A 25867-nucleotide genomic window follows, 5' to 3' on the forward strand; every position below is an offset into this window, starting at 1 on the left:
TGTATACCAGATAATATTATGTTTATTTTTGTAATATATTTTATATTATTTTTTTTAATAATAATATTGTAAACCGTTAAAACAAAGATCAGCCGTGGAGGCAGCTCGTCGCCGCACCGCCACGGCTGCTAATTAGAATTCGTTCTGAGACTTGTAGTCTTAATCACTCGTGCCGATGCAAACTAAACACAAACTAACTAACGCGAATTGTAACCGTGTGGTTAAATATAAACACGACGAATACAGCTAGTAGAAACTCGTCGTCTCTGTTGACTTTGTGACTATGCATGCTTATATGAATTTTCGTGAAGCCACGTTTACAGTGTGTAAATGATCAGGTTTACTCCTTAGTCATGCAGCTATATAGCATATAACTTGATGATGACCGTATCTTATGTATATTATTCTAAATTTATTTATTTTATTTATGGCAACAAACAGTCATTTATAAAACATTAATACAATATACATTACTGGTATATGTATGTATATAGGTATACAGTTATGGTGCCAATAACATTATTTTGAATATGAAGTTATTATTCATGAAGCCCCATGGAAACACGCAAGAAATATAATAATAAATCCAAAGTAATATTTATTTATTTATAGGATTACCAACATTAGATACAGTTAAACATTTCAATACAATACACTGGTAGACTAGATCTAACTGTTCTTACATTTATAGGCGACCACAGCATGCCTTGTATTTGATAAACATTAAAATATAATTAAATTATTAAATGTCATTAAATAAGTAAAAATATTAACAATATGAATAATAACATAATATAAATATATATATATATATATATATATATACACACACATAACATTTTATATATATATATATATATATATATATATATATATATATATATATATATATATATATATATATATATATATATATATATATATATAAGTACAAAGCTGAAAAAAAAAGCGCCTATTTAATTTAAACTAACAAGTTTTAATGTAATAAGGAGAAACGAAAAGTAACTCACAGTTTTTTAAATTTCTTCTCACAATAGATAACTTTGAGTAACTTTCAGTAGAGCCACAAAAAATGATTATTTAAAATAGCTTTTGTGTAATCATTAAATATTTTAATATAGCGTCTAAATATTATATACTAAATATTGTATGAAATGAAATGAAATGAAATGAAATGAAATATTTATTTGCTTTAAACAGACATTTGACATTATAAGGGCCATGTGACACAACTTTTTGGCATCTGTCTAATTGCCTTAAAATTGTTGCAAAAAATAAATTACGATAATTGTATTAAATGAATTAATATAATTAATTAAATAAATTTAATTATTTTATTTTTTTTGAATGTAACGCCATAAGAATAAATAAATCCCTTATTCGTATGGTTATGTTAAGTGATGGAAAAAAATAAGCTGTTTCTGTACTTTGATAAGCTTGCTATATTTCTTTAATGATTTTCAAAATTGAGCAACTAATAAGTTTTCAATTGTATGGTGGTATAATGAGTATTGACTAATTTTGGATCGAATATTATAACTGTTTTTTACAATCAATTGAGCATTTGCTTCCGTGTTGGAACAAATTAATTTTGTTTGCTATTTTTCAAAAATAAATTTTGCTTCATCTTCTATTATATATTTTTTATCTATCTATCCTATTTAATAGCATCGCTCCTGTCAGTGGAGCTCTTGCCACGCACTGCGATTTTCAGCGAGTCTCTTCACCTCTCGACACCAACTCCTTCCTTGATCTGCCTGAATTAACGATACCTTGGTCTCCCTCTTCCCCCTCTTCCTTCTATCTTACCTTCTATTATAATGTTCATAAGTTCGTCGTATCGTGTCAAGTGTCCCAACATTTTTTCCCTCCTGTCCTGCTCCATAGTTCTTATAATTTGTCTCTTTTCCTTAACCCTAAGCAGGACCTCCTCATTACTAATGAGATCTCTCCAGCTAATTTTCTCCATCTTTTATTATTATATGTTACTAAAAATATCTCGAATTCCTTATAGTGGGCGCGATATCAATACGGAATAATAAAATTTCAGTTCCAATAGCAAAGCATCTAATAATAAATTACGGTCACATTGTAGCACGTTTTATGTATAGAACCCTATTTATAGATTACAACTCGGTTGTGGCAATTTGCAAACGCCCATAATTTTGACAAAACCATTTTCCTTATAAGGCGTGAAAAGCGGTTACGTTAGGCATTCGCGTCAACACGTTACTAGTCAAATGTGTTGTACGTGGAAGTAGATATTGGTGGAAAAGGTAAAGATTAGCGGTGGCATGTTCGTTTCTTAAATTTAATTGAAGATTCATGTACAGATCATACAGGGGTCGCTAGTTAGATTATTACTCGTAGTAATACTTAAAGATTCATGTCTATACATGAATCTTTAAAAAGTAATAGAAGATAGATTTAGTCGAAACTCTTTGTCATTCCTGGTTACCTGGTACTTAAGAGTATTCTAAAAGTATTTCTATATGATTAAATTTCCAATACTCTTTTATGCCTGGGCTATCCAAACGGGGTATGGGATCGGACGAAGGGTCGCGAGCTCTAACGACTGTCATCTATCGAATGAACGTTGGCAATGCAAATTTGAAATGAGAAATAATTACGTGAGATTAACCATGCGAGTACGATCCATGGGATTGTTTGTCATGTTATTAACATTTGTATATTCCATTTTTAAACAGCATCGTGTTTTAACGAACTTTGACGGTTATGGCAACACATTAGCAACTTCTCTTTTAATGTACTCGGGTTCTGAGGACGATTAGTCACCAACTGAGGTGAAAGTGAAGTTGTAATCCAATCTGTGCTGTTGGTTGGTTGGTTTACACTGGTGAAGAACCAATGAGACGATAGGAGATGATAAAGTCGGGTCCTTTCGGCCCATTAGGGTTGCCATGATCACAAGCTACATAACTAATTGATGTCTCAATGCTGGAGACCACGTTCCATAATAAAAATTGAGATATTTCAATTTTTTCTTGTTCTGTTGTGGTCCATATTGAGGGGCAGGTACTTATGGTGCTTTGTTCTCCTATGGATATCAAAGGTACCAGAGCTACCAGTGTGTTGCCGACCTTTCAAAGGTACAATTGTTATCTTCTACGTGTCGTATTTATTAGGAAACATCGCTGTATGTAATTTGTTCTATTTTTTTACAATACATGGCAGAGAGTGACTATATAATATTGGTGGAAATTAGTGTCTGGTCGTATGTCGTCATCATATACATATATACGAAAATATGAAAAGATTGCTCTCAGCAATAAGACCGCCTTACTGTACTTATACAATTGTATCGTTGTGTTTGTAAATTGTCTTGCTTATTTCCTATATTGTATAATGCAAATAAAGTATACTCATTCATTCATTCATTAATATATACACACATATATAATTGTCTGCCATTAGGGTAGACAGAAACAATGATATGTCATATACTCCGATCCAAACATAATATACCTTTTTCGTTTCTTCCATCAAATGCATCAATCTATTCATACACGCTCTCGTGTTACAAGCACTTTTAATTTGGCTCGTCTTTAGCACGTTATCTATTGAATCGACATACGTTTGTCTATGGCGGCCCCTATGGACATCTCTATTCCTTTGAGCTCGTTAAATCTCTTTCGAAATTCTTCTTTCATCCATCCTCTCCAAATGGCCAAACCAACGTTTGTTATTTATTACTTAAATCCTCTAACCCATGACTAGAACATACTTTTCGCTTACTAAACAATTGAAATTACGCACGATGATGCAGCTTCCATTGGTAGAAGTACGATTTTACTATATCCATTCCGTATTGATCTGATCTGTAATGTGTCGGGGAGGACATGATGTGGGCTGCGTGACGGATGACTGCGTCATTTACCGGAATGACTGTGCGCCTACAGCCGCGGACCGTGAGTGCTCTATTGTGAGTTGTCACAACTTGTGCGTAGTTAGTTGCCAGTTTTTGCTCATAGCTGTAACCCATAGTTTTGTCCGTGTAAATTGAGGTTGAAGCTATTTTACTTGTTAATATTGGATGATACGTCTATTCGTCTAATTCTATTTGAATCCGTACAGTCGACTTTTGTATTTATAAGAAACCAGAAACGTGTAAATTAGGTAAAGAAAATATTTTTATATGCTGTATTCATTATTATGAATGTCTAAATAATACTTTTTATTCTTCAAAAATATAATTAAAGCTATAAATATCAATCCATATCCAACTGCTGTCTAATTATAATAAACTGGTAATACTATTAATAAAATAACAAATTTATCTTAACTCTGTAACACTTTTTATTGCTTTGTTATAATGTAATACGCGCTTGTTTTTGTCGAGACCTATATCTTGATTTAATAAAAAACTTTATTCCATAAAAGTACTGTTTTTTCTTAAACTGTTACTTCATTTACTCTCTACATAGCCTATTTCAAACGCTCTCTCATATAAAACTTTATATTCATCCAGCCAATAAAATGTAACATTTCTGTTATAGCAAACGGTCCCTAGTGAAAAATAAGCGCTACAGAAATGTAACCTACTTCGAAATATGAACAAAATAAAAACGTGCGCACGGAGACAGTTCGAGTCTGTTTCGAGTTTTTTTTTTTTGCCTAAATGTATTTCAAGTTATAGTCACTCGTGTAATTTGGTAGGTATATCTAATAATAACTGAATTAGTAAAACAAATATATCAATGGCGCTCTGAATGAACAGACGAAGACTCAAGAAGATAATAGTCTCGCTGTAATTACCAGAGGGAGACTTTGTACAAAAGTCGTTTGCTTGGGTACCTCTGTCCCAATCGTGTTTCAACCGTAAATCAGTTGTGTTTGCATGGCTGTGTTTCGGTTTGAAGGGTGGGATATGGCGTGAATTTACAAGATACAGAGGAATAACACCTGAGTCTTCAGGAATGGCAACGCATGGGGGGTATCATGGGCGAAACAGTATACTCTGTTATGTCCACGGTACTGTTCATGTCTGTAGCGCGACGGTTACCATTTTCCATCAGCTGGGCCGTCAGCTTGTTTGCCATTCTAAGTTGTATAAAAAAAAAATATGCATCCTACTTGTTGGAAAGTATAACATGAATTAGCATAGTACTATAATTGTAAATTTTACATTGAATGCAAATAAAGCTTTAGTTCCGCAATAATAGACTTCAATCGAGACAATATTAGTCTGGAATCATTACTGTAGTAAACGCTACTGATTGCAAAATAGTATAATTAAAATCAATGTTGAATTGGCAAAGATATCGCGTAATATATTAAAAAAAAAATTATGAAAATTAAATTATGAATCTTCTTTTGAAGGGATCTCCTTTTGAAGTTAGTTGAATAAATGTGGTAATTGTGTTTCTCACAATGACTTCAAATTTTATACTCACTTATAATAGACTCGAGAACGGGACGTTGCACAATAATATACTTAAGTTATCAATAAGAGAAGATTTTTGAAACAATTTCAGGTAAGTACAAAATTTGTTTTGATGCGCAAACGAGTAACAGCATTATGTTCGTGTCTCTCAGCAGCCTTCGGCAGAGAGAGTACATTAAGAAATTTGATGACGTGCATATTTACATATTATAGTATATGCTTTGTTTTATAAAGTTCAGACGTAGAGAATCACATATGTCAGAAATAAAGGTTTAATGCACGAATTCCTTTTACATTTTTCTTATAAGAAAATTGCTCTTGCAGCATCCGCGGCATATGGAATACCTTCATGCTTGACCGATTCCTCCGTCTTCGATTATCGTTATACGCGTATATTGAGTGATATCAGAATTTGAGGCACTCTTTTCCCTGAATATAATGTATTTGCTTTTACCCGCGACTTTGTACGCGTGCCTTTTGGATGTAGAGAAAACCAATAAAATCGTTCAATTCTAGATAGGGTATCAAAATGAAACATACCCTAGATTTTATGACTCAACGTTCAGAAGTAAAACTATAAAAAACAGACTGACGAAAATTTTAAAATTATCATTTTGGTTGCTATATATTTATATATTTAACATTTAACATATGGCGTGAATTTACTGGATACAGAGGAATAACACCTGAGTCCTCAGGAATGGCAACGCATGGGGGGTATCATGGGTTAAACAGTATACTCTGTTATGTCCATGCTACTGCTCATGTCTATAGGCGACGGTTACCACTTTCCATCAGGTGGGCCGTCAGCTTGTTTGCCATTCTAAGTTGTATAAAAAAGAAAAATTTTGGTTATATATTTTTTTAATAAATCATCATCACCATCATTTTAGCCGTTAACTGTCTACTGTTGAACATAAGCCTCCCCCTTGGAATGATTTGCCAGTGTTGCCACGCTTGGCAGTTTCGTTTACTTGCAATTTTATTATATATAAACACAGATGTTTATTCATTATTATTATTAAGCATATTCCTTTTTAAAAGGCCGGCAGCACACCTGCAATGCCGTAGGTGTTGTGGGTGACCATTATATATATCAACACTGTGTGTAAAAAAAAAAAAAAAAAAAAAAAGATGTACAGATTTATCAGTAATCTTCGTGTTAGATATATTCGTGCAATATATGTATGCCATTTCGAAATATGAAAGAAGCGGAGGAATGTTGAGATTTTTTTTATTTATTTATTTTTTTTATTTTAAATGCAACATTATCATTGTCGATAGGTGTCACTAGTTTCTTTAACTACCGTATTATTTATAGAAGTAATGGATTGTGTCATGAACCTTGATAATTCATTCCTTGATGCTTCATACTTCCGATCCATCTGCGATTAATATTTCCAGCACGTATATGATATTATGGTATATAAAGTAACAATGCAATTTCATTTGAAAATTTGCCAGCTTTCAATAGCAGCAGTCATGCTTTGAGCTCTCAATGGGTGATTTTAGACTTCCTGCCTTTAATTATGTGTTTGGGCGGAACTGGGTCGCTGGGTGCGCGGCCCCACCGCCACGCTTGCTCGCGACTGAAACAGGCATCTCCTCAGTTCCCTTTTGTAATAGAAATTGTGTTTTTCTATAACCACTTGCTGTTTCTCAGTGAAGTATATTTACTTCTGTATTTGTTCACTCTTCAAATGCTCTAAATAATGTTGAGGATAACAAGTTTCCAAAAAAATAACTTGTTAACACTACTTTCGTGTAATGGTTTTATTTTTTTTTAAATATTGATGTTCTTTTTTTGAAATGATAATTTCTTGATTACGATCGGTTTCCAATTTGATTAATAACAATTTATGATATAAAACAATAATAAAAAGTTACGTAACCTCAAGAGCTTCTAATTAAATTATTTCCCTAACATCAGTGACGTCGATGAAGTACTTTCCTTGACATGGAAAAACGGTGGACTGGATTTTTTTTAAGATCTTTTTCTAGGTATTGCTAGTGCCTAGAAAAAGACTAGGTTGGTTATGAAATTGTGTGGTATTACGATATTATTGTATTAGAATGTATAAACTTTGTAATTGGGATACTGTTTGAAAAACACTAGTACTCTTTGTTACAGTTTATGGAAGAGTTAAATCACAACTATTAACAGACTAACGTTATAGATTCTATGTATAAATTTTTAGCCTGCGTTAGTTACAGTGACAGTTTACCATCAGAAGAACGATATTTATACACTACTATGACAATAGTATAACTATGAATAATTTAATGAAGTGTTTCTTTGATTACAGTCAATTAAAGTAACCCTTATAGCTAAACTACTATAAAGAACATTTCGTTTATACGTGAAAACGTGTGGTTTAGTACAGTTAAATTATTAGAATTAAATTCAAAAGCGTAATTTATATTGCGTTATGAATATACTTGAAAACAACAAAACTAACGCAGTCTCTAAAGTAGTGGTGGCTCGACCCTCATCACATCACTGTATTATTGTGGTCTCAGACAATGTTATATTACCATATCTGTTTATTTAATATTATTAATTAATCTTTAATTGTTTATTAATGTAAATTAGTTTAAACATGTGTGTAATGTCTTGAACAACCTGTATCTAAGCTGACTAAGATTTTCATAAAGATGTTAGCCCTAAAGAAATCGGAATTACCATCGATTTCAACACACAAAGCTTTTTTAACCATATATTTGCCTATTTCCGAACACTGTCTTGGTATACAGTGACGGTGAACGCCATTAATTTACCATAGATAATGATTGGATGCATATAAAAAATATTTCATACGAAGTTTACATATTAAAGTATTCACTTTAAAGCAAGAGTATAAAAACTCAAAATAAAATTATTTACTAAACTTGGCTAGCTTGATGCTTGTAGATTATATCTTCCTTTTGCGGGTAAACACTCATTTGAAGTAGAGAGGAATGTTAATACATAATTAAAGAAAGTTGAATTGTATTCATTGAATGTGCTTTCCTATTGATATAAAATAAGAGTATACATCAGTAATATTTCATACATATGACTGAATGTGATCGGGGATCGAAAAGGCGAAGCACATCAAAGACAAATATCTGCCAAACAGCGGTCCCAAACAAACAGCCGACTATTGGAACTTATGAAGCGGACACAAATATCAAAATGGCAACTTCTTTTTATAAATATTCAGTACGCAGTTTTATATAATGTCTTAGTTGGAAATCGGAAAAATATAAAGAAGGCAAAAAATAGGTCATGTTACAGTTGTAATTACAGCATTTGTAAATTTTGCATTGCAGTTTCTCTCTGCTATGACAATTTGCTATTCGTTGTTTTTTATATATGGATTTTATATTTTTTTTATTTTTTCTTCTGGGCTTTAAACTTTATATGTTCTTTATTGCACTTGAACAAAAGATACAGCGATTTAAAAACGATTGTTAGCAAGAATGGGCTTATTTCTAAAAGAGATATCTTCCAGCCAACCCAGTGCAGTTATAGAGAAAATAATTAGTGGGTAATCTAGCGCATGAAAGGTATAGGTAAAAAGGTATACAAGGTAAATAAAATACAAATAAAATATACATACACAAATTTGAAATAAATAAATTATATGCACATAAACGTAATAAATATGATGTATACATACAATATATACACATATATAATACATATAATAGTAAATACGTAGTATTATTATGTATTATTTTATTTATTTATTTACACTTTATTGCACCAAGTAAAAAGAGAAATAACAAATACAGTAAATATTAATGAGAAGTGATACAAAAGGCGGCCTTATCGCTAAGCAATCTCTTCCAGACAACCTTTGGGTAGAGGACATTGAGAAAAAGACAAAGAGTATGTATTATTAGTTTATTATTAATTTATTTGGATGTCAGTAAATAGTGAAAAAGAATTTAACTCCTTTTAGTTGGATGGACTAATTTGGTTACTTTTTTAAATTGGAATTTAAAAATGACAATTACAGTGTCAACTCGTGACAGATTTCTAATATTAATTATAATTTTCAGACAGATTTCTTATATAATAGTAATAATACAGACTTTAAATTTAATGAATTCCCTCTACCGTACGTATTCGTATAATTGACACAGATCCTGTAGGATAAATGGCGTTTCATCAAATTGTTATCACACTTACGTCTTGTGTGGCTTACGTATCGCCCAGTGAAATGAACATACAGGGACTAGTCACATAATCTGAGCCTGCCATCAATTTTGCATATAGTTCGAGATAATGGTGTCTTAAGCCGCCTCACCAGTTCGTTATGTCGGATCATTTGACTAATCTGTATGGCAGATGTCCTCAGCATCAGCATAATTATGAAGGGTAACTTCAATATGAGTGTCTACCTAAATAACTCCTACGCATTTGGTAACTTGTACGTGCTAATATTTATTTATTGCTTTATCCTTTACCAGAGGGAGATTTTGTACAAAAGTCGATTGCTTGAGTACCTCTGTCTTATTCGTGTTTCTACCGTGAAGCAGTTGTGTTTGCATAGCTGTGTTTCGGTTTGAAGAGTGGGATATGGCGTGAATTTACTGGGTACAGAGGAATAACATCTGAGTCCTCAGGAATGGCAACGGTGGGGCAATGGGGTATCATGGGCGAAATAGTACACTTTGCTATGTCCATGGTACTGCTTATGTCTATAGGCGACGGTTACCACTTTCCATCAGGTGGACCGTCAGCTTGTTTGCCATGCTAAGTTGCATAAAAAAATCCTCCACAGTTACAGCTGAAACTCACAGGTCTATGTTGTCAACAGGGACACTAGAAATGACCTTGTTTATACTGATACCTATTTGAACTGCTGAGGGAGAGAAGGGATTGTTACTAATGGGAATTAGCAATCCCATTGCCAACGATATACCCTGTCAGGTTGAATTCATCACGATAGGCTGACTTACCTGCTTCATCATCACCTATCATCCCCCACTGGTGCCCCGCCGGTGTATATTGATAGTACAGGCGGAGCTACCATACCATTATCATCCATTAAAAACAAAAAAAAAACGTGAACTGCTAGCTTTTGTTACAATTTTTAATTTATTTTTCTACAGATTTTTTTGCTGATTTCATCCTAAAGCTTGTTGATGTATACTTTAATTAAAAATTATAACGTAATAAAATATTGTAAAATTCAAATTTTAGTAAATTATTTATATTTCGAAAATTATTTAAAAAAATAAGCTGTTGAGTTTTGTAGGTTCTTCCCTCTAGATAACATTATTCTGAACCGTGCGGTAAAAATATATTTACCGTTTAAAAGCGGTTGTGATCAAGATTATTTAAATAAAAAAATAAAAATGGGCTTTTTGAATAATATCAAATTTCTTAAAAGACTCCAGATGTTTTTTAATTGATGATGACGGACAGATCACTGTTTTTATTATTCGTTATTATTATTATTTTTTATATTCGACAGAATGCATGGATGCAGAATGTGCACTTAACGAATCTAAACAGTTCTTGATATTTTTTGCATTTAGTTGTTTTTTTTTTATAAAACTTAGAATGGCAAACAAGCTGAAGGCCCACCTGATGGAACGTGGTAACCGTCGCCTATAGACATGAGCAGTACCATGGGTATAACAGAGTATACTGTTTCGCTCATGATACCCCCCATGCGATACCATTCCTGAGGATTCATGTGTTATTCCTCTGTACCCTGTAAATGTTTATGAACTTATATTTATTAATTTACGTATTTATATATTTATAGACGTTAGTAATTTTATTTTGTCATTTTAAAGTCGCTGTTTTTTTACGAAACACAATTCTGCTTGTTCTAATGTTGAGCCTTTGTATTTTTAGACATTTTTTATTGGTTATTTTGTTACTTCATACTTTTTCTGTTTTATTGTGAAGTTGTTTTATGATATCTTCTTGTTATGTATAAAAAATATTCAACACAGTGTAGTAAAGAGGTTTCTTCAGGGTCGACAACGCACAATAACTCTGGTATTGCAGGTGTTCATAGGCTACGGTAACCGCTTACCATTAGGTATGCTTGTTTGCCACCTCAGTGGTATAACAAAAAAACAATGTAGTATTGTTGCGAAATAATTGAATTGAATGGCCTGTGTAATTGAATTTGACTAAAGATCGGAAATAATTCTGATATAATTCCAATGGATTTGTAACAAGTAATTTATTAATGAGCAGTAATGCTCGATTACTCAATCGTGTAATAATCTAATTTGCTAATAATTGTAACCGTGCTATTAGACGCTTCTAAACTGTTTAGTGGCCAAACCGATTACGGTATTCCCTCTAGAGTGATTGATATTATGCCGCCCTCCATTATGCATCCACATACACGATAATTGGTGGCGGAAACGGCAACATACATATTTAAACACAATTTGAGTCATGACGTATTGAAATTTTGATGTTTGGTTTGTATTAACTTGGAATTATGAAATTGGCATGTTATCCTGTCATTTATAATATTTTTTTTTTTGATGGGTGAAAATGGTTTGGTAATCCCACCTGCGCTGACGGAATACGCTGGCGGAGCACCAGTGAAGAGTGATAGATGAGAATGAAAACAGGCCAGTTAGCCCATCATGATGAATTCATCAGTAATTAACCATGATAGTTGCCAGGGGGAACCGCGTGGAGGTCGACCTGGTTGGATATATTGCAATGGGATTCTCAGTCTCCATTACTAACCATCCCTTTCCCCCTAATAATTATTATTAGTCATATGGTTGGAATGGATCATCCCTTTTCCCTTGGGTGTCGTAAGAGGCGTGTGAACTTAATAGTCGAGAAATTTGCAGTGTCCTTCTTAGAACATCACCAAAGTCAAATTGCGATTGCCAAGTGTGGCAACTGTCGGCAAAACCTTTGAAAGGAGACGCCTATGTTCAGCAGTGGACAGTTAATGACTTATGTGATGATAAATGATGATTATTATTATGCTTGTTTTTCTTTTTCGACCCAACTTAAACCTTTTTTGTTAGGTATAGTTGACCTTTACAAATACATCGTCTAATTTGCTTTAAGAGAAATTTTACTGAAACCAATATTATTTGGTAGTTGTCAGTAACAAAACTTTTTTTAAAATTTCTAAATGATTGTCGAAAAAGTGGCTTTCTGTTTACCTTAAAAAATAATCACAACAAATTGTAATTCATTGCAGATAAATATAATTTAATTCAATTTCATTTAAAATCAGAGAAAATTGGTATTTTACTATTTTTTTTTGCCATCACAAAGTTGATAATTTATTATGGATATTATACGATTTATATTTGAGTTTTCTACAAGAGCAACTTTTAAACTATGATTTTTTAATGTGTAAATAGGCTTATTGACAATAATCACACAAACCGCATCCAGACCATCTGTATGTTTCTATTGCAGGCGCTTTACAGGAATGCGTGTTGGGTAGAGAAATTCCTATGCTTATGTACCAAGAATTACGTTCAATCATTGATATATATATATATTTATGATATCTATTGTATGTATTTATATGACCTAGTTATACAACATTCTATCGTACTGTAGAAAACATGGAGATATTTTTATTTTAACAGTGATGGCGAAGTATTTGTTACCCTACTCACAAACCGCTAGTTAGTTAACAGCCCTTGTAGAGAAGTTTTTAATGATGTTATAAAGAGATAAAAATGTTTAGTAACTCTTTCACGAAGCAATTGTCAGAAACTCTGGTTTCAAACCGTAACGCGAGCGTTCATGTTGAAATGTTACAATAACTGTACTGTAATTTTTCAATAACAATTGAAAATTGTTGCGTTAATTCCCAATTATTTAAAATGTATTAAATTAGGCGGCGGTAGTCACTTACCATCAGGTGAGCCGCATGCTCGTTTGCCCCCTGTGTTGGAAAAAAAAGTGCTTTATTAGTGAACTGAAATGGTATCCTTGCATTCATATTCTATCACTGAATTTTTGTATTTCGGTAGTAAAAATAATGTGGAAACATCAAAAACAAAATATAAAGTTGTAAAGTTTATTGTAGTAGGTTTATGTGCAACTGTTCTGTAATCAATGTTCTACTTTGCTTGGGTTTTTTTTTAAATTATCATTCTTAAAATGGGAATTTTAAAATTCTTCGATTATTTTTAATAATAAACAAATTATGCTTACAACTAGTTAGACTCTTGATTTCTTGATTTCTTTTCAACATTTAATGAATGAATGAGTATACTTTATTTGTGTTATACAATATAGGGAAAAAAACAATACAATTAATAAATATAACGATACAATTGTACAAGTACAGTAAGGCGGTCTTATTGCTGAGAGCAATCTTTAATGTATTTTAGTTACAAGTGAAAAAGATAGATGACTAGCAAATACGAGCAAAACTGTACGGGATTAAGTATCTTGTCCATAGTGAACATTAATTTATCATATAACACTAATTTATCATATATGTAGAGAATACATTAATATCTCATACGGCGGCACCCATCGCGCGCATTAGTACTAATCTACACGAATGAAATGGGAGCTCACTCCATATTAATATTGTACTCGTGAAATAAGCAAGAGTCAGTCTACGAAATGCGACTTTATCTTTATAAAGCTAAACGTTATTATACCTGAAGAGTGATTAAGACTCTGATTGAAAATTTCAAATGTTGACTGTATTTCGCGTATCTCGATTCAAACGATCTTCACATTCAGGATGTACAGAAATAAATAACGTCGACATTGTTGTTCGTAAATCTAGCGTGTGCTTTATTCTAATATTTTTAACAAATAATTGATCATAGTAGTAGATATATCTACTATAAAATTACATTCGCTCTGCGAGCACGTAGATTGAACTAAATACATCGATACAAAAACAAATTAAAATGATAATAAAAAAGAAACAAATATGCAACATGCTTACAAAGTTGCGCATAAAGTCTAGTAAATGTATTGGACAGATTAGTTTTGTCGATCGCACGGTTCGCTGGCACCGCCACAAAGACGTTATTTGTTTTATATGCATAGAAACTGGTGCGTATCTGTATTGATCTGTTCAGTATTTATGCAGATAATTTATTTATGCTTACGTCTTTGTTGCTCTGCATGAATAAGGCTCGAGGTTCTATTGCAAATGGGGTTTACAATGTAATCACGAGTTATTAAAATGCTTTTTTTAGTTCGGCACAAAGTCTGTTTTTTGGTACCTCGTTACCTCTTAGTATTCTATAATTGTTGTTATTGTCTCGCACTTTTGTAAATCCTTCTAATTGATTATATTTCACTTTACTATATTCTTTTTTATAACTTGTATCACTAATAGATCCAATAAATTGGCCTTCTGATCGTTTACTTTCCTCTATTTGTTATTAATGAAGTGGAATTTTGGGCTCTGGTTAAACTGTTTGTCTGAACGTAAATGTTGTTGAAAGAAGTTAGAACAAGTGAGCGGAACTCGCTACGAAAATATTGGTTTAATTGAAAACTCACCGGTACAGGAACTGAGGCCTTCATTCGACGAGGCTCGAGTTATAATAATAATCGAGTGGTTGTGGATGCTTATAAATTATGTAACAATGACATCAAAAGAAATGTAACAATGTCTAGTGGCACTTGTTACTCTTTTGATGTTTTTTGTATTATTTCAGTTTCCAAATTCCAACAAATCATCAATATACATTATTCGTGGCAGACATGACCAGACCAGGATTAAATTGAGTTTTTGTATATGAGAAGTAATGATAAAGCTAAAGCTGCTGGCCAAAAAGAGATTTGAAACTATTTCTTCAGTCTTGTTCACTTCAACTTTAAAAAGCCACAAGTCTGCGCGTTCAAAGCACAAAAGACTGAAGTGTAATAGATAGTGGTCTGACCCCATACGCGACGTAAACTCTCTTGATTGATTTTATTATTGATTTTCTCAATGTCCTCATAAATATACTTTACTAAAGATCAAAGCAACAGTACAGTTAAAAAAGTGTCTCAGTAAAAAAATTGCTAATACTACGTCTGTACTATGTTCAGTCATATCATATTTGTCTTATTTGACAGAATCACAGATTATGAAACCATCAGAAAAGAAGGAAAAGAAAATTGTAATCGAAAAACTATTTCGTTTCATAGACTCATATCTTGAGATATAGAAATTTGAAATATAATAGGATATGAGTGTGTACCACTCGATTGAATACACTGTGATTGAACGAGGGCACGTGAGGAGATAAAATTCCGCGAGCCCGGCACAATGAGCCAATCAGCCGGGAATGAGTTTGTTGTTGTACCGCCTCATATCCAAGCTATGATATTTCTGTTACAACCTATCTGATGGATTACCACATTACTTTGATTAATATAAATTCACTTTATGTGACGTCGTTCTCTACAATTTACAGCAATAGAATTGTCTCTTGAACAATGAGACAGATAACAAGAAAAAGAGTTTAGAAAAAGTACACATGCTGTTCATGTACCATATGTAGGTATTGCCTGAGTAAATATCTAACAATCTTGTTTTTCCCCAATGATTTACGAATATAGAGCTATGTAGTAGGTGACCTCTGCTAGTAATCATATTTTTATCTGAATATAAATAGTATTACAATATTATTCTGTACCCAGAAATGGTCCGCCCATTCAAACCGAAACACAGCCATGCAAACACAACTTCACGGTTGAAACACGGTTGAAAATGGGACAGAGGTACCCAAGCAATCGCTTTTGTACAAAGTCTCCCTCTGGTAAATTCCTGCAATTCCGGTAATGCAAAAATTACTATTTTCAAAAATGCTTAAATTTAAGTTTACTTTCTTTTTTCCTTTTTATGTTTATGTAAGTTTTTAAAAATACACATATTCTTCATTAAATTTTCGTTTAAAAGGCTTTGACCGTTGACGTTGTGATTATGAAAGTGTTTTAACGTATAGAAACTGAAAATACAGCACAAAAGACTTCACATCAGCCAGGTTTGTAAAAACCTATCGACGTGGTTATTGCTAAAGTGTATACAATATGAATTCTAATACATTTTTCCTTTCAAAAAGAAAGTTACGAGCAACTTTGAACGCTATTATCGAAGTAGCACTAACTCACTTTCCGAATAAGTGCGATAGAAATAATGATTTTCCTTTAGTTTTGTTATTTGTGAAAGCAGAAGAGGTAGAAGCGGCTAAAGTGTCGGTTAGTGGAGAAATAGTTATTAGAGAACATTCGTTCTTTCCAACTTTAACTAAATGTTGCTTATTGAGTACGTTTATATCCGTATTTCATTAGTAAATGTTATTGCGGTTGTCCATAGGCTTAAATTCAAAGAATTCATTAAACAAACTAAATAATATCATTCATATGGTATCATTTTTTACTCTGGCAATTGTTCCCATAATCGTCGTCCATTTAATCACTGTACGTTGTAATTCGATTATTGTAGTATGCAATAAGTTGCTGCTACTTTTATTTTGTGTAACCTACTCTCTTGTTAGGTAATATAAATAACCCAATTTGTATAGAATGTATTTTTTTACGTTTTTTCTACTATCGTTTAGTTTTCATCAAAAAGCTGTAATGAGGGGTGTAAATTGTTTATGATACCTCAATCAACACGTCGACTGCCCAGCGACAGGGTCGGGAATTATTTTTATATGCAAAGTAGCTGATGTTTCGAATGATTCTATTAAAATGGGCCGTCCGTTCGCGCGTTGTATGTAAATCACCGGCTGTCCCATAACCGCCGGTCGCGCCCCTGCCCGCATTTGTTTTCAACAAATGCCGTTAAAATGATTAATGTACGAAGGAATATTCGATTTTATTAATACCTCTCTGAAGTTTAACTACTTACATGCCCGCGCAGTTTCACCAATATATTCGTAGTATTGTCGCGGATCCGTTTACAATATACACGCCACTGATGTTTATGTTATGGACTAAATGATAGAATCTATATAATATTTTACTAAACAGCTAGCGCTTCTGCAATTTGTGTGCCAAAAAAGTGTCAAAAAACCTAAATAGTGAATTCAGTGCAGTATGGAAATATACATAATTGTGGGAATGGCTGTGTTGATTTACACTTTTGTGACATTGATCTTGAATAGTGAATGCTGGAATGCAGACCACCAGAAGTGTCAGTGCGAGGAGTGCAAAAGCCTGTGTCAAAGAGCGTTCACCCCTTCTATTCTGTCTGTGTCGTCGCGTATCGATGTGATCGAGCGGCCATAAAGCGAGAGCTACCATTCGGCTAGCTCCTGTTTTTTCTTTTCAATTCAAATACATTAAAGTGCCAAAAAGTGCTCAATAAACAAGATTAAAAGTGAAATAAGAATGCGAGAGTGTGCTTATATTACCATGGTAGTATAACGGGCATGGACCCGTTGGCGAGGCTTATGGAAGGCGCGCCGCTGCCGGGCGTCCTGGGCGCTACTAGGGACGCACGACCGCGTGGAGCTCTGGTCCACGCCAGCTTGGCCGCCGCGCCGGCTCTCGGCGACAAGAAGGGACGCCATTTGACGGGTACATTCTGCCTGACCGGTGACACTATGGAGGGCATCATACAGTGCCTCGTGTTTTTGAAAGCGTTTTCGGTAAGTTATTTAGTTTAGTAAGTGTAGTATTCTCACCGTAGCTTCACAATACATATGTACACGCAATCATTTTGTATATACACAGGAATTTTCAAATGTTTCTTAAAAACAACGATCTTAATAATATTAACACTAGATACAAATGCAAACTTGCTGTTCCGAAGTATCGTTTAGAAAAAGTTACTAGGTTTCTTATAGGAATGGGCATTAAATATTATAATAAGATACCGAAGGATATTTTGGATCTACCTTTTAATAAGTTTAAACTGTTATTAAAAACATTTATTGAACACTAAATGATTACTTGAATGACAATTGTGTATGGTTTAAGTTGATCATACACGGGCTTTTAACGACCATCTAATTTTCAACATTAAAATAAATACACAAAACAGAGATTTAAAAGAGTAACTGTTGAGTTTCTTGCGATCTCTTCTTAACAGGTAATAACTTTCCGAACCTTGCAGTAGATTTAAAAAAAAATGACGATTTAAAATTGATATAAATGAATGTACTCGAATCATGTTGAAATATTTTCACAAGTTTCAATGTAAAGCGATTTGTTCTATCTGTTTATAGTAGGCTAGCTATATTTTACTCCAATGATGAGAGAGTTGTGTCCAGCGGTGGGACGTTAAGGCGTGGTTATAATGAAAATGACGATTCTCCAACAACTAATAAACATAAATAAGATATCGATCAGGCTAAAACTAACCCGTGTTTGTTTCAACTAACATCGAGAATTGTTTTAGTGACTTCTACTTACAACTTTAAGTACAAAGTAATGAAGTTCAATTTTGTCGACCGTGGGAGAGCTTTTAGTCTCGTTCGAGTACTACTAGGGACTCAACAGGGACGAGGAGCTTTATCCGTAATAATGAACACAGATACTGCACAAAAGATTGACTTAACGCATTTATTAAGAATAATTATATATTATTAATATTCAATTCTCTTTACTATTTCATATCACTGTAGGTTTTAGTTAGATAGATAGATGATTTATTAGCATATACTTACAGCAAACAAATTATAACATATATAGATATACATAAAAAGCGAGATAATATAAATGATTAAAAAAAATACATAAATCTAAGTACAATTTTTTCTTTTGTGCGTGTGCCATAACAATACAAAATGGTCACAACTCAGTTTATCGCTTCGCCCTCAAAAGAGCAAAGCATGCTTTGCTCTAAAAAGAGGAAAGTTCATTAAAAAAGGTAACATATATCTAATGAAATAAAATTCCTTACCTATTAGCAGATATAAATATATTTTTTTTATCTTTGTTGTTTACATGCCATCTTGTAGTGTAACTTTAAAGACAATTTGAGATTAAATTTACTTATGAGCGTAACGACAAATAGGAAATCTTGAAAACTGGAGTAGGTATAAAGAAAAATGTGCCGGACATAAAAATGTACCAAAGAGCCTCTCGAGCAAGTGAGCGTGAAACCGCGAGCGTCGCAACGCGAGTAAAACGCCCATAATTAAGTTAACCTTTTTATGGTGCTGTTCACCTGGTACCGTGCGACCTTTTTCCCTAATACTTGTAAGGAGCTTTTCAGGAGAATGAGTCGTTCTAATGCTGAGATGCAGCTTTTTGTTTTACAAGTAAATTGCTATAAGCACAGGCACCATATACCCATCCCTATTACGTTTTGAGGGTTCTGTACTCAGCAGGATAAATCTTTTTAGAGCATTTTTTATCTCGAAATTCAACTCCTTATTGCTGTAATGGTGAACGTTTTGTTTTAAAATTACAACGTACAGTAATACTATAGGTTCAATATATGTAATTTTTTTAAATATTTTATGAAATTGATGTTTAACGGTCCATCCGTTACAAGATTAAACTCATGTAAAATTATTGCGATTTATAAATGTGTATATATTTTTTATATGAAACTACCAATTTTAATATAAGGTATTTTTTTATTTGTGTAATATTATAAAAAATATATAATAAAATAATTTTTGATAAGTTCCAAAAGGTTTTCCAAAAGGTTCCAAAACGTTTACGGGACAATAGTAAAGTTCAAATTATAATTGTGTATCGCGAACCACACCACGAAAATATATGTAATTCTGTTACAGAAATCTAATATATACGCGATTGTGCGAAACTGTCTTTTTTGCATTAGTTTGTCAAATATCCGAATCGATTTTATGCTCGTGTAAGCCGACAGAGCGGGATTGCAAATCTGCTTTGTAACATGACAACAATTTCGTGTTAGCACCAACATTCGGTCGTTCCAATTGTTTTATACAATTACATTTTTGTATGCCACGTGGCTGAAAATAGGTTGGTGTTATTTGTGAAGCCAGTACAGAGCTAGAATGATGAATAGACAATCTGATGCATGAAATAGTACATTCATGTATTCCATAGTTTGTATCGATAAATTACTTTTTTTTATATACAACTTAAAATGTGGTGCTGGAGAAGGATGGAGAAAATTTGCTGGAGGGATCCAATTAGCAATGAGGAGGTCCTGCTTAGGGTTAAGGAAAAAGACAAATTATTAGAACTATTGAGGACAGAAGGGGAAAAATGTTGGGACACTTGATACGACACGACGAACTTATGAACATTATAATAGAAGGTAAGATAGATGGAAGAAGGGGGAGAGGGAGACCGAGACATAGTTACATCAGGCAGATCAAGGATGGAGTTGGTGTCGTGTCGTATCAAGAGGTGAAGAGACTCGCTGAAAATCGTAGTGAGTGGCAAGAGCTCCACCGACAAGAGCGCAGCTCTTAAATAGGATAGATAGATAGACAACTTAAAATGGCAAACAAGCTGACGGCCCACCTGATGGAAAGTGGTAACCGTCGCCTATACACATAAGCAGTACCATGGACATAACAGAGTATACTGTTTCGCCCATGATACCCTCCATGCTTTGCCATTCCTGAGGACTCAGGTGTTATTCCTCCGTACCCAGTTATCTTTAAAACAAAGTCATTCCCCGCCGTCTGTAGTATGCTTAGATTTTTTGGACTACGCAACGGATTTGAATACGATTATCGTCATTAGATAGAGCGGTTCAAGAGGAAGGTTTATACATATAGTTTTGTGTTAGTTTGTTCAAATATAACGATAATTGTTCAGGATAATTATTTGCCTCCTTAACGGTATAAAAAAAAAGTTAGAAGTAATCAAGTCGACTGAGAGTTTTCATCGAAAATGCTGAAATATATAATAATAAAATAATGTACTGTGATGGAAATTGTTCCTCTTTATTGATATCGCAAGAATGTGAGCGATGGCATTCGATATTATACAGAGATAGCTTTTATAATTATTTTGATGTTCAGAAAAATGTATTAAGTAGTAGTAATGTAGTAGTAAATTATATAGAGTTTGGAAAGTTATTTAGATGAGTACAATAGTAATATTATTATAATTCACTCCACTTGACATCGCATTGTTTCTATATCGCACCCGTGCGAAGCCGGCGCGGGTCACTAGTTACCCATAAAAAGCGATTTTCTAAACATGCATTCGAAACAACAAAGTCGATTGCTTGGCTACCTCTGTTCCATTCGTGTTTCAACCGTAAAGCAGTTGTGTTTACATGGCTGTGTTTCTTATATATATATATATATATATATATATATATATATATATATATATATATATATATATATATATATATATATATATATATATATTATATATATATATATATATATATATATATATATATAATGTAAATGACATATAATTTATATATAAAATATGATGATTAGCTACTATTGTTGTAATGAGTTTATAAGGTGATCATGAACTATTCTTTTAAACATGAATTTAGAAAGAATTTTCGAAAGAAGGTTCTCAAATTAGTTTGAATTTTTAACCGACATAAAAAAAGTGGAGGTTTTATTTTCGACGGTATATTTATTTGTTTACCACAATGTTATGCCGACAATTTTCCCGTGCTCCCGTGCAAACTAATAATATGAAGGAATATATATATATATATATATATATATATATATATATATATATATATATATATATATATATATATATATATATATATATATATTATTTACTTTGTATAAGTATACATTAATACAATAATGAAGTACCGCTTTCGTGATTCACTGTTCATCCCAAAGGTTGACTGGTAGAGAATTCTACTAGCATTAAGTCCGCCTTTTGCACCATATTTTCTTTTGACCAATAAAGTTTATTAAATAAATAAAAAGTCACACGGAAACGAAACAACCGATCTTATTCCAGAAATGCGCAACTTACGAACTAATAAATTGAAACTTCAGATACAGAGCAAATAATGGTACATACTGTAGCTCAGTTCCTGGAAACAACGCCCAATTTACACATCAATACACTCACAGATGAACAAGTTACTTTGTAGTACGTACTCATACATAATATGTAATTTAACTAATTCAATACTTCGCCTGCCCTAATGAATGGGTACTACGCTGTACTATAACTACGTATGATCCTGTTTATTTTATGAAAACAAGTCACGTTGTTGTGTACACTACCTAATTGTTTTTTTATTAAAAAAAAAAAAAATTGTTTCAATTATTATAAGTAGCAATCATTTCTATGTATATATAGTATACTACAGTCCCGTCCCGGCGTCGCACGGGTGGACATTTTTACATTTTAAAAAGTGCCCATTATCGCCGCACATGCGACGGAAGTAAAAAAATGGAGTAACTTCTCCCGTTTTCTCAACATTTACCGTCACTGCTCTGCTCCTATTGATCGTAGCGTGATGAAAAGTATACTATAACCTGCCCAGGAGTATAAAGAATAATCGTACCAAGTTTCGTTGAAATCCGTCGAGTATTTTTTGTTTCTATAATGAAAATACAGACAGACAGACAAAAATTTTACTGATTGCATTTTTGGCATCAGTATCGATCACTAATCACCCGCCGATAGTTATTTTGGAAATATATTTCATGTACAGAATTGACCTCTCTACAGATTTATTTTAAGTATAGATAAACATCTGAGATTTTGTAGTAGTTTGAACCTGTGCGGTTTCAAAGGAATTTTTCCCTGCTGAGGTTTCCCCTAGAGACTACACCATAGACCTTAGAAACTATACTATACAGTATAGGCGTTCTTCAAAAAGGGTATATTATTTATTTATTTAAACTTTAATACACATTAAAATTCTATGTACATTTGGCGGACTTAACGAACGGTGTTCTCTACCAGTCAACCATTGGACAAACCAAGAAATACGTAAGCGGTGCATTTTTAAATAGAGGAAAAATAAAGCAATACTTAATAAATTCATATAATACAAATATACACATTACCTATATATTAAATAAATAAATATATACATACATAAATAAATACATAACATATTACCATATAAAACAATGAAATAAAACAACTGCAATAAAAGAGCAAATAGTAATCTATGACTCAGAGTAACTATATTCAGGTCTCTTTAGGGTCGACAAAGCGCACTTGACACACCTAGTGTTGCAGGTTACAGTGACCGTTTACAATCAGACGGGCTGCATGCTTCTTTGCCACCTTTGTGGTATAAAAGAAAAATAGCTATGGATCGTGCTGTTTTTGATTGCGTCAGTGACGTGTGTCGGTATTCAAACGAAATGCCAAGTCTGTATTTTGTATTATGCAGAATGTACATGTATTTAAACATAATAAGTGTAATGTTATTTCACGCACACGTATTCACGTGCCAGTGAAACAATTAAGCTATAATGAGCACATAACGAATCTCTTGCGTACGAACGTCTACCAGTTAGGCCTGATTTAAATTCAATCCGAAGGGATATTAATGGACTCTAGCCAAATCGCTGTTTTGTGAGTTTCTACTTAGATTATGAATAAAACATGGTCCCGGGGGTGAGGGGGCGCCACTGTCCGGATACACTGCGCTGTGGACTACTTGAGAATTAGAAGACAATGCCGAGTATTGAATATTCTGGTAAAACGGGATTTAAAGTAAATAATGATAATTTAAATCGATAATTTTACTGTGAAATTTTGAGGCCGCGTCAGGGTTATATTTGCAACGATTTATATTTGCAAGTATGAGGGAATCAAATTTATTTATAACTCATTGAGTAGTTTTTATATGAAATAGTATGTTGAAAAATTTATCTATCAATAACTAAATGTAATGGAATTGGAAACCGTTCCTATCGTTACTGTACGAACTGAAACTGTTCTCAGGAAAGGAAGAATATTGGTACTTTATATTGGTATTGGTATTATTGGTACTTTTTTAACCTATTCATTTAGCATTCTCAAGTGGAGGGTTTTTTTTGGTGGATAAAAATGGATTGGTAACTTCGCCTGCGCTAATGGGATACGCTGGCGAGGCACCAGTGAAGGGTGATAGATGAGAATGAAAACAGGCCAGTTAGCCCATCATGATGAATTCATCAGGAATTAACCATGATAGTTTCCAGGAGGAACCGCGAGGAGGTCGACCTGATTGGGTATATTGCTAGCAATGGGATTCTCAGTCTCTATTACTAACAATCCCTTTCCCCCTCAAGTGGAGGGTTATGCTTTGTACATTTGGTCAGGCTTTGTACAAGTAAGTTAAGTAAGGTTCACCTTGTCCAATATCAAATCTTGGTGTTTTGATAGCTTGACATTTATCTGAATTGACATTAAAATAAAAAAAATAAAAAATAGGCACACTTTCGTTATAGTTTTATATGTACTCATATCTATATGGTTGATTTTTTCATAATGTCCTCAGTTCGTAGTGAATTCTCCGCTAAGATAAAACGACAGATTGACCTCACCTCCCGACACTAACAGCGACACGGCACACTGCAGGCGCTAAATGCCCGTTATTTATGTGACCCTAGTATAGTGACCCTTTGTAACATTAAGTCCTGGAACACAAAGGTTTGCAAGCCCTCCATTAACTCCCACTCCGGCCATCTCCGCTGTTTTCTTTTCATTTCCTTCAACCCTTTCAGTGACGGTAAGCTCAATAATGTCCCGTTTGGAAAATTGATTCAATCGTATTGTTTTCAATTATAGAGCTCATTTGGTATAAAGTTAAAAGGAAACAAAAGTAGACATTGTAAATAGCAGTTTCAATTTTTGTTAAGATTTACAAAAGGTCTCAGTTTGTCTGTATTTTTTTATATTACGTAATAACGTTGCCAAAATAGGTATTTTTTATAATTATTTTTAAAATCGAGGATGTTTACTGTACCATATTGAGCCCTTCTTGATTTTGTAATTATTTAAACTTCTTATTTTTTTTGCGGAGCAAAACAGTTTTTAGTCGTAGAATATAACATTACTTTTAGACACATAATCCCACATTTAATATATATATATATATATATATATATATATTAAATAGTTATTTAACGCACAGCCAAAACTACTAAGTACTAGTTAAGTAAAAAGCTGAAACTTTGAATGGTAGGTTTATTTTATAAAATAAACATTCGGTGAGCAAGAAGTTCTGAAAAATTCAATTTAAACGAGAAAAATTACTCCAAATTAAGAAAGTTGCGGACGATAGCTAGTCATCAATACATTTGTCACTTTCCTCAACTTAGATGAAATTACCTAAGTAGATTGTCACTTTCCTTATGATTGAACGCTAATAACGCCTCGCTTCTAATATCGCAGGATTGTGCCTACACTACGATTCCTATCACGTCGTATTGTGCTAATTGCGGTAGGCATTCCTAATGGCATTACCTACTGTTATCCTGTATTTTCTGGCAGGTATGTCTTCTAATAATAATTACCGTTATTTGGATGAAATATTTTTTTCGATGTTTCTGAAAGAGATTATGTCATTAATGCTTAATATTTACAGTACAATAAAATTAGACTTTTTTAGAAGGAGTCTTTGTACAAAAGTCGTTTAATTGGGC

The 25867-nt window shown here is 33.1% G+C and overlaps 1 protein-coding gene across 1 annotated transcript in view; it reads left to right on the top strand.

Moving 5' to 3' along the window:
* The window catches only part of LOC113512204 (neurobeachin), a 520131-nt gene that overhangs the window by 13268 nt on the left and 480996 nt on the right, over positions 1-25867 (top strand). The window contains exon 2 of the mRNA XM_052896806.1: positions 17352-17971. Within this exon, the coding sequence (XP_052752766.1) occupies positions 17753-17971 (219 nt within the window). The 5' untranslated portion in view covers positions 17352-17752. The remainder of the gene's footprint in view (positions 1-17351; positions 17972-25867) is intronic.

This window comes from Galleria mellonella, unplaced genomic scaffold (genome assembly GCF_026898425.1).
Source record: "Galleria mellonella isolate WM207_F2 unplaced genomic scaffold, CSIRO_AGI_GalMel_v1 utg34, whole genome shotgun sequence".
Classification (NCBI taxonomy): Eukaryota; Metazoa; Arthropoda; class Insecta; order Lepidoptera; family Pyralidae; genus Galleria; species Galleria mellonella.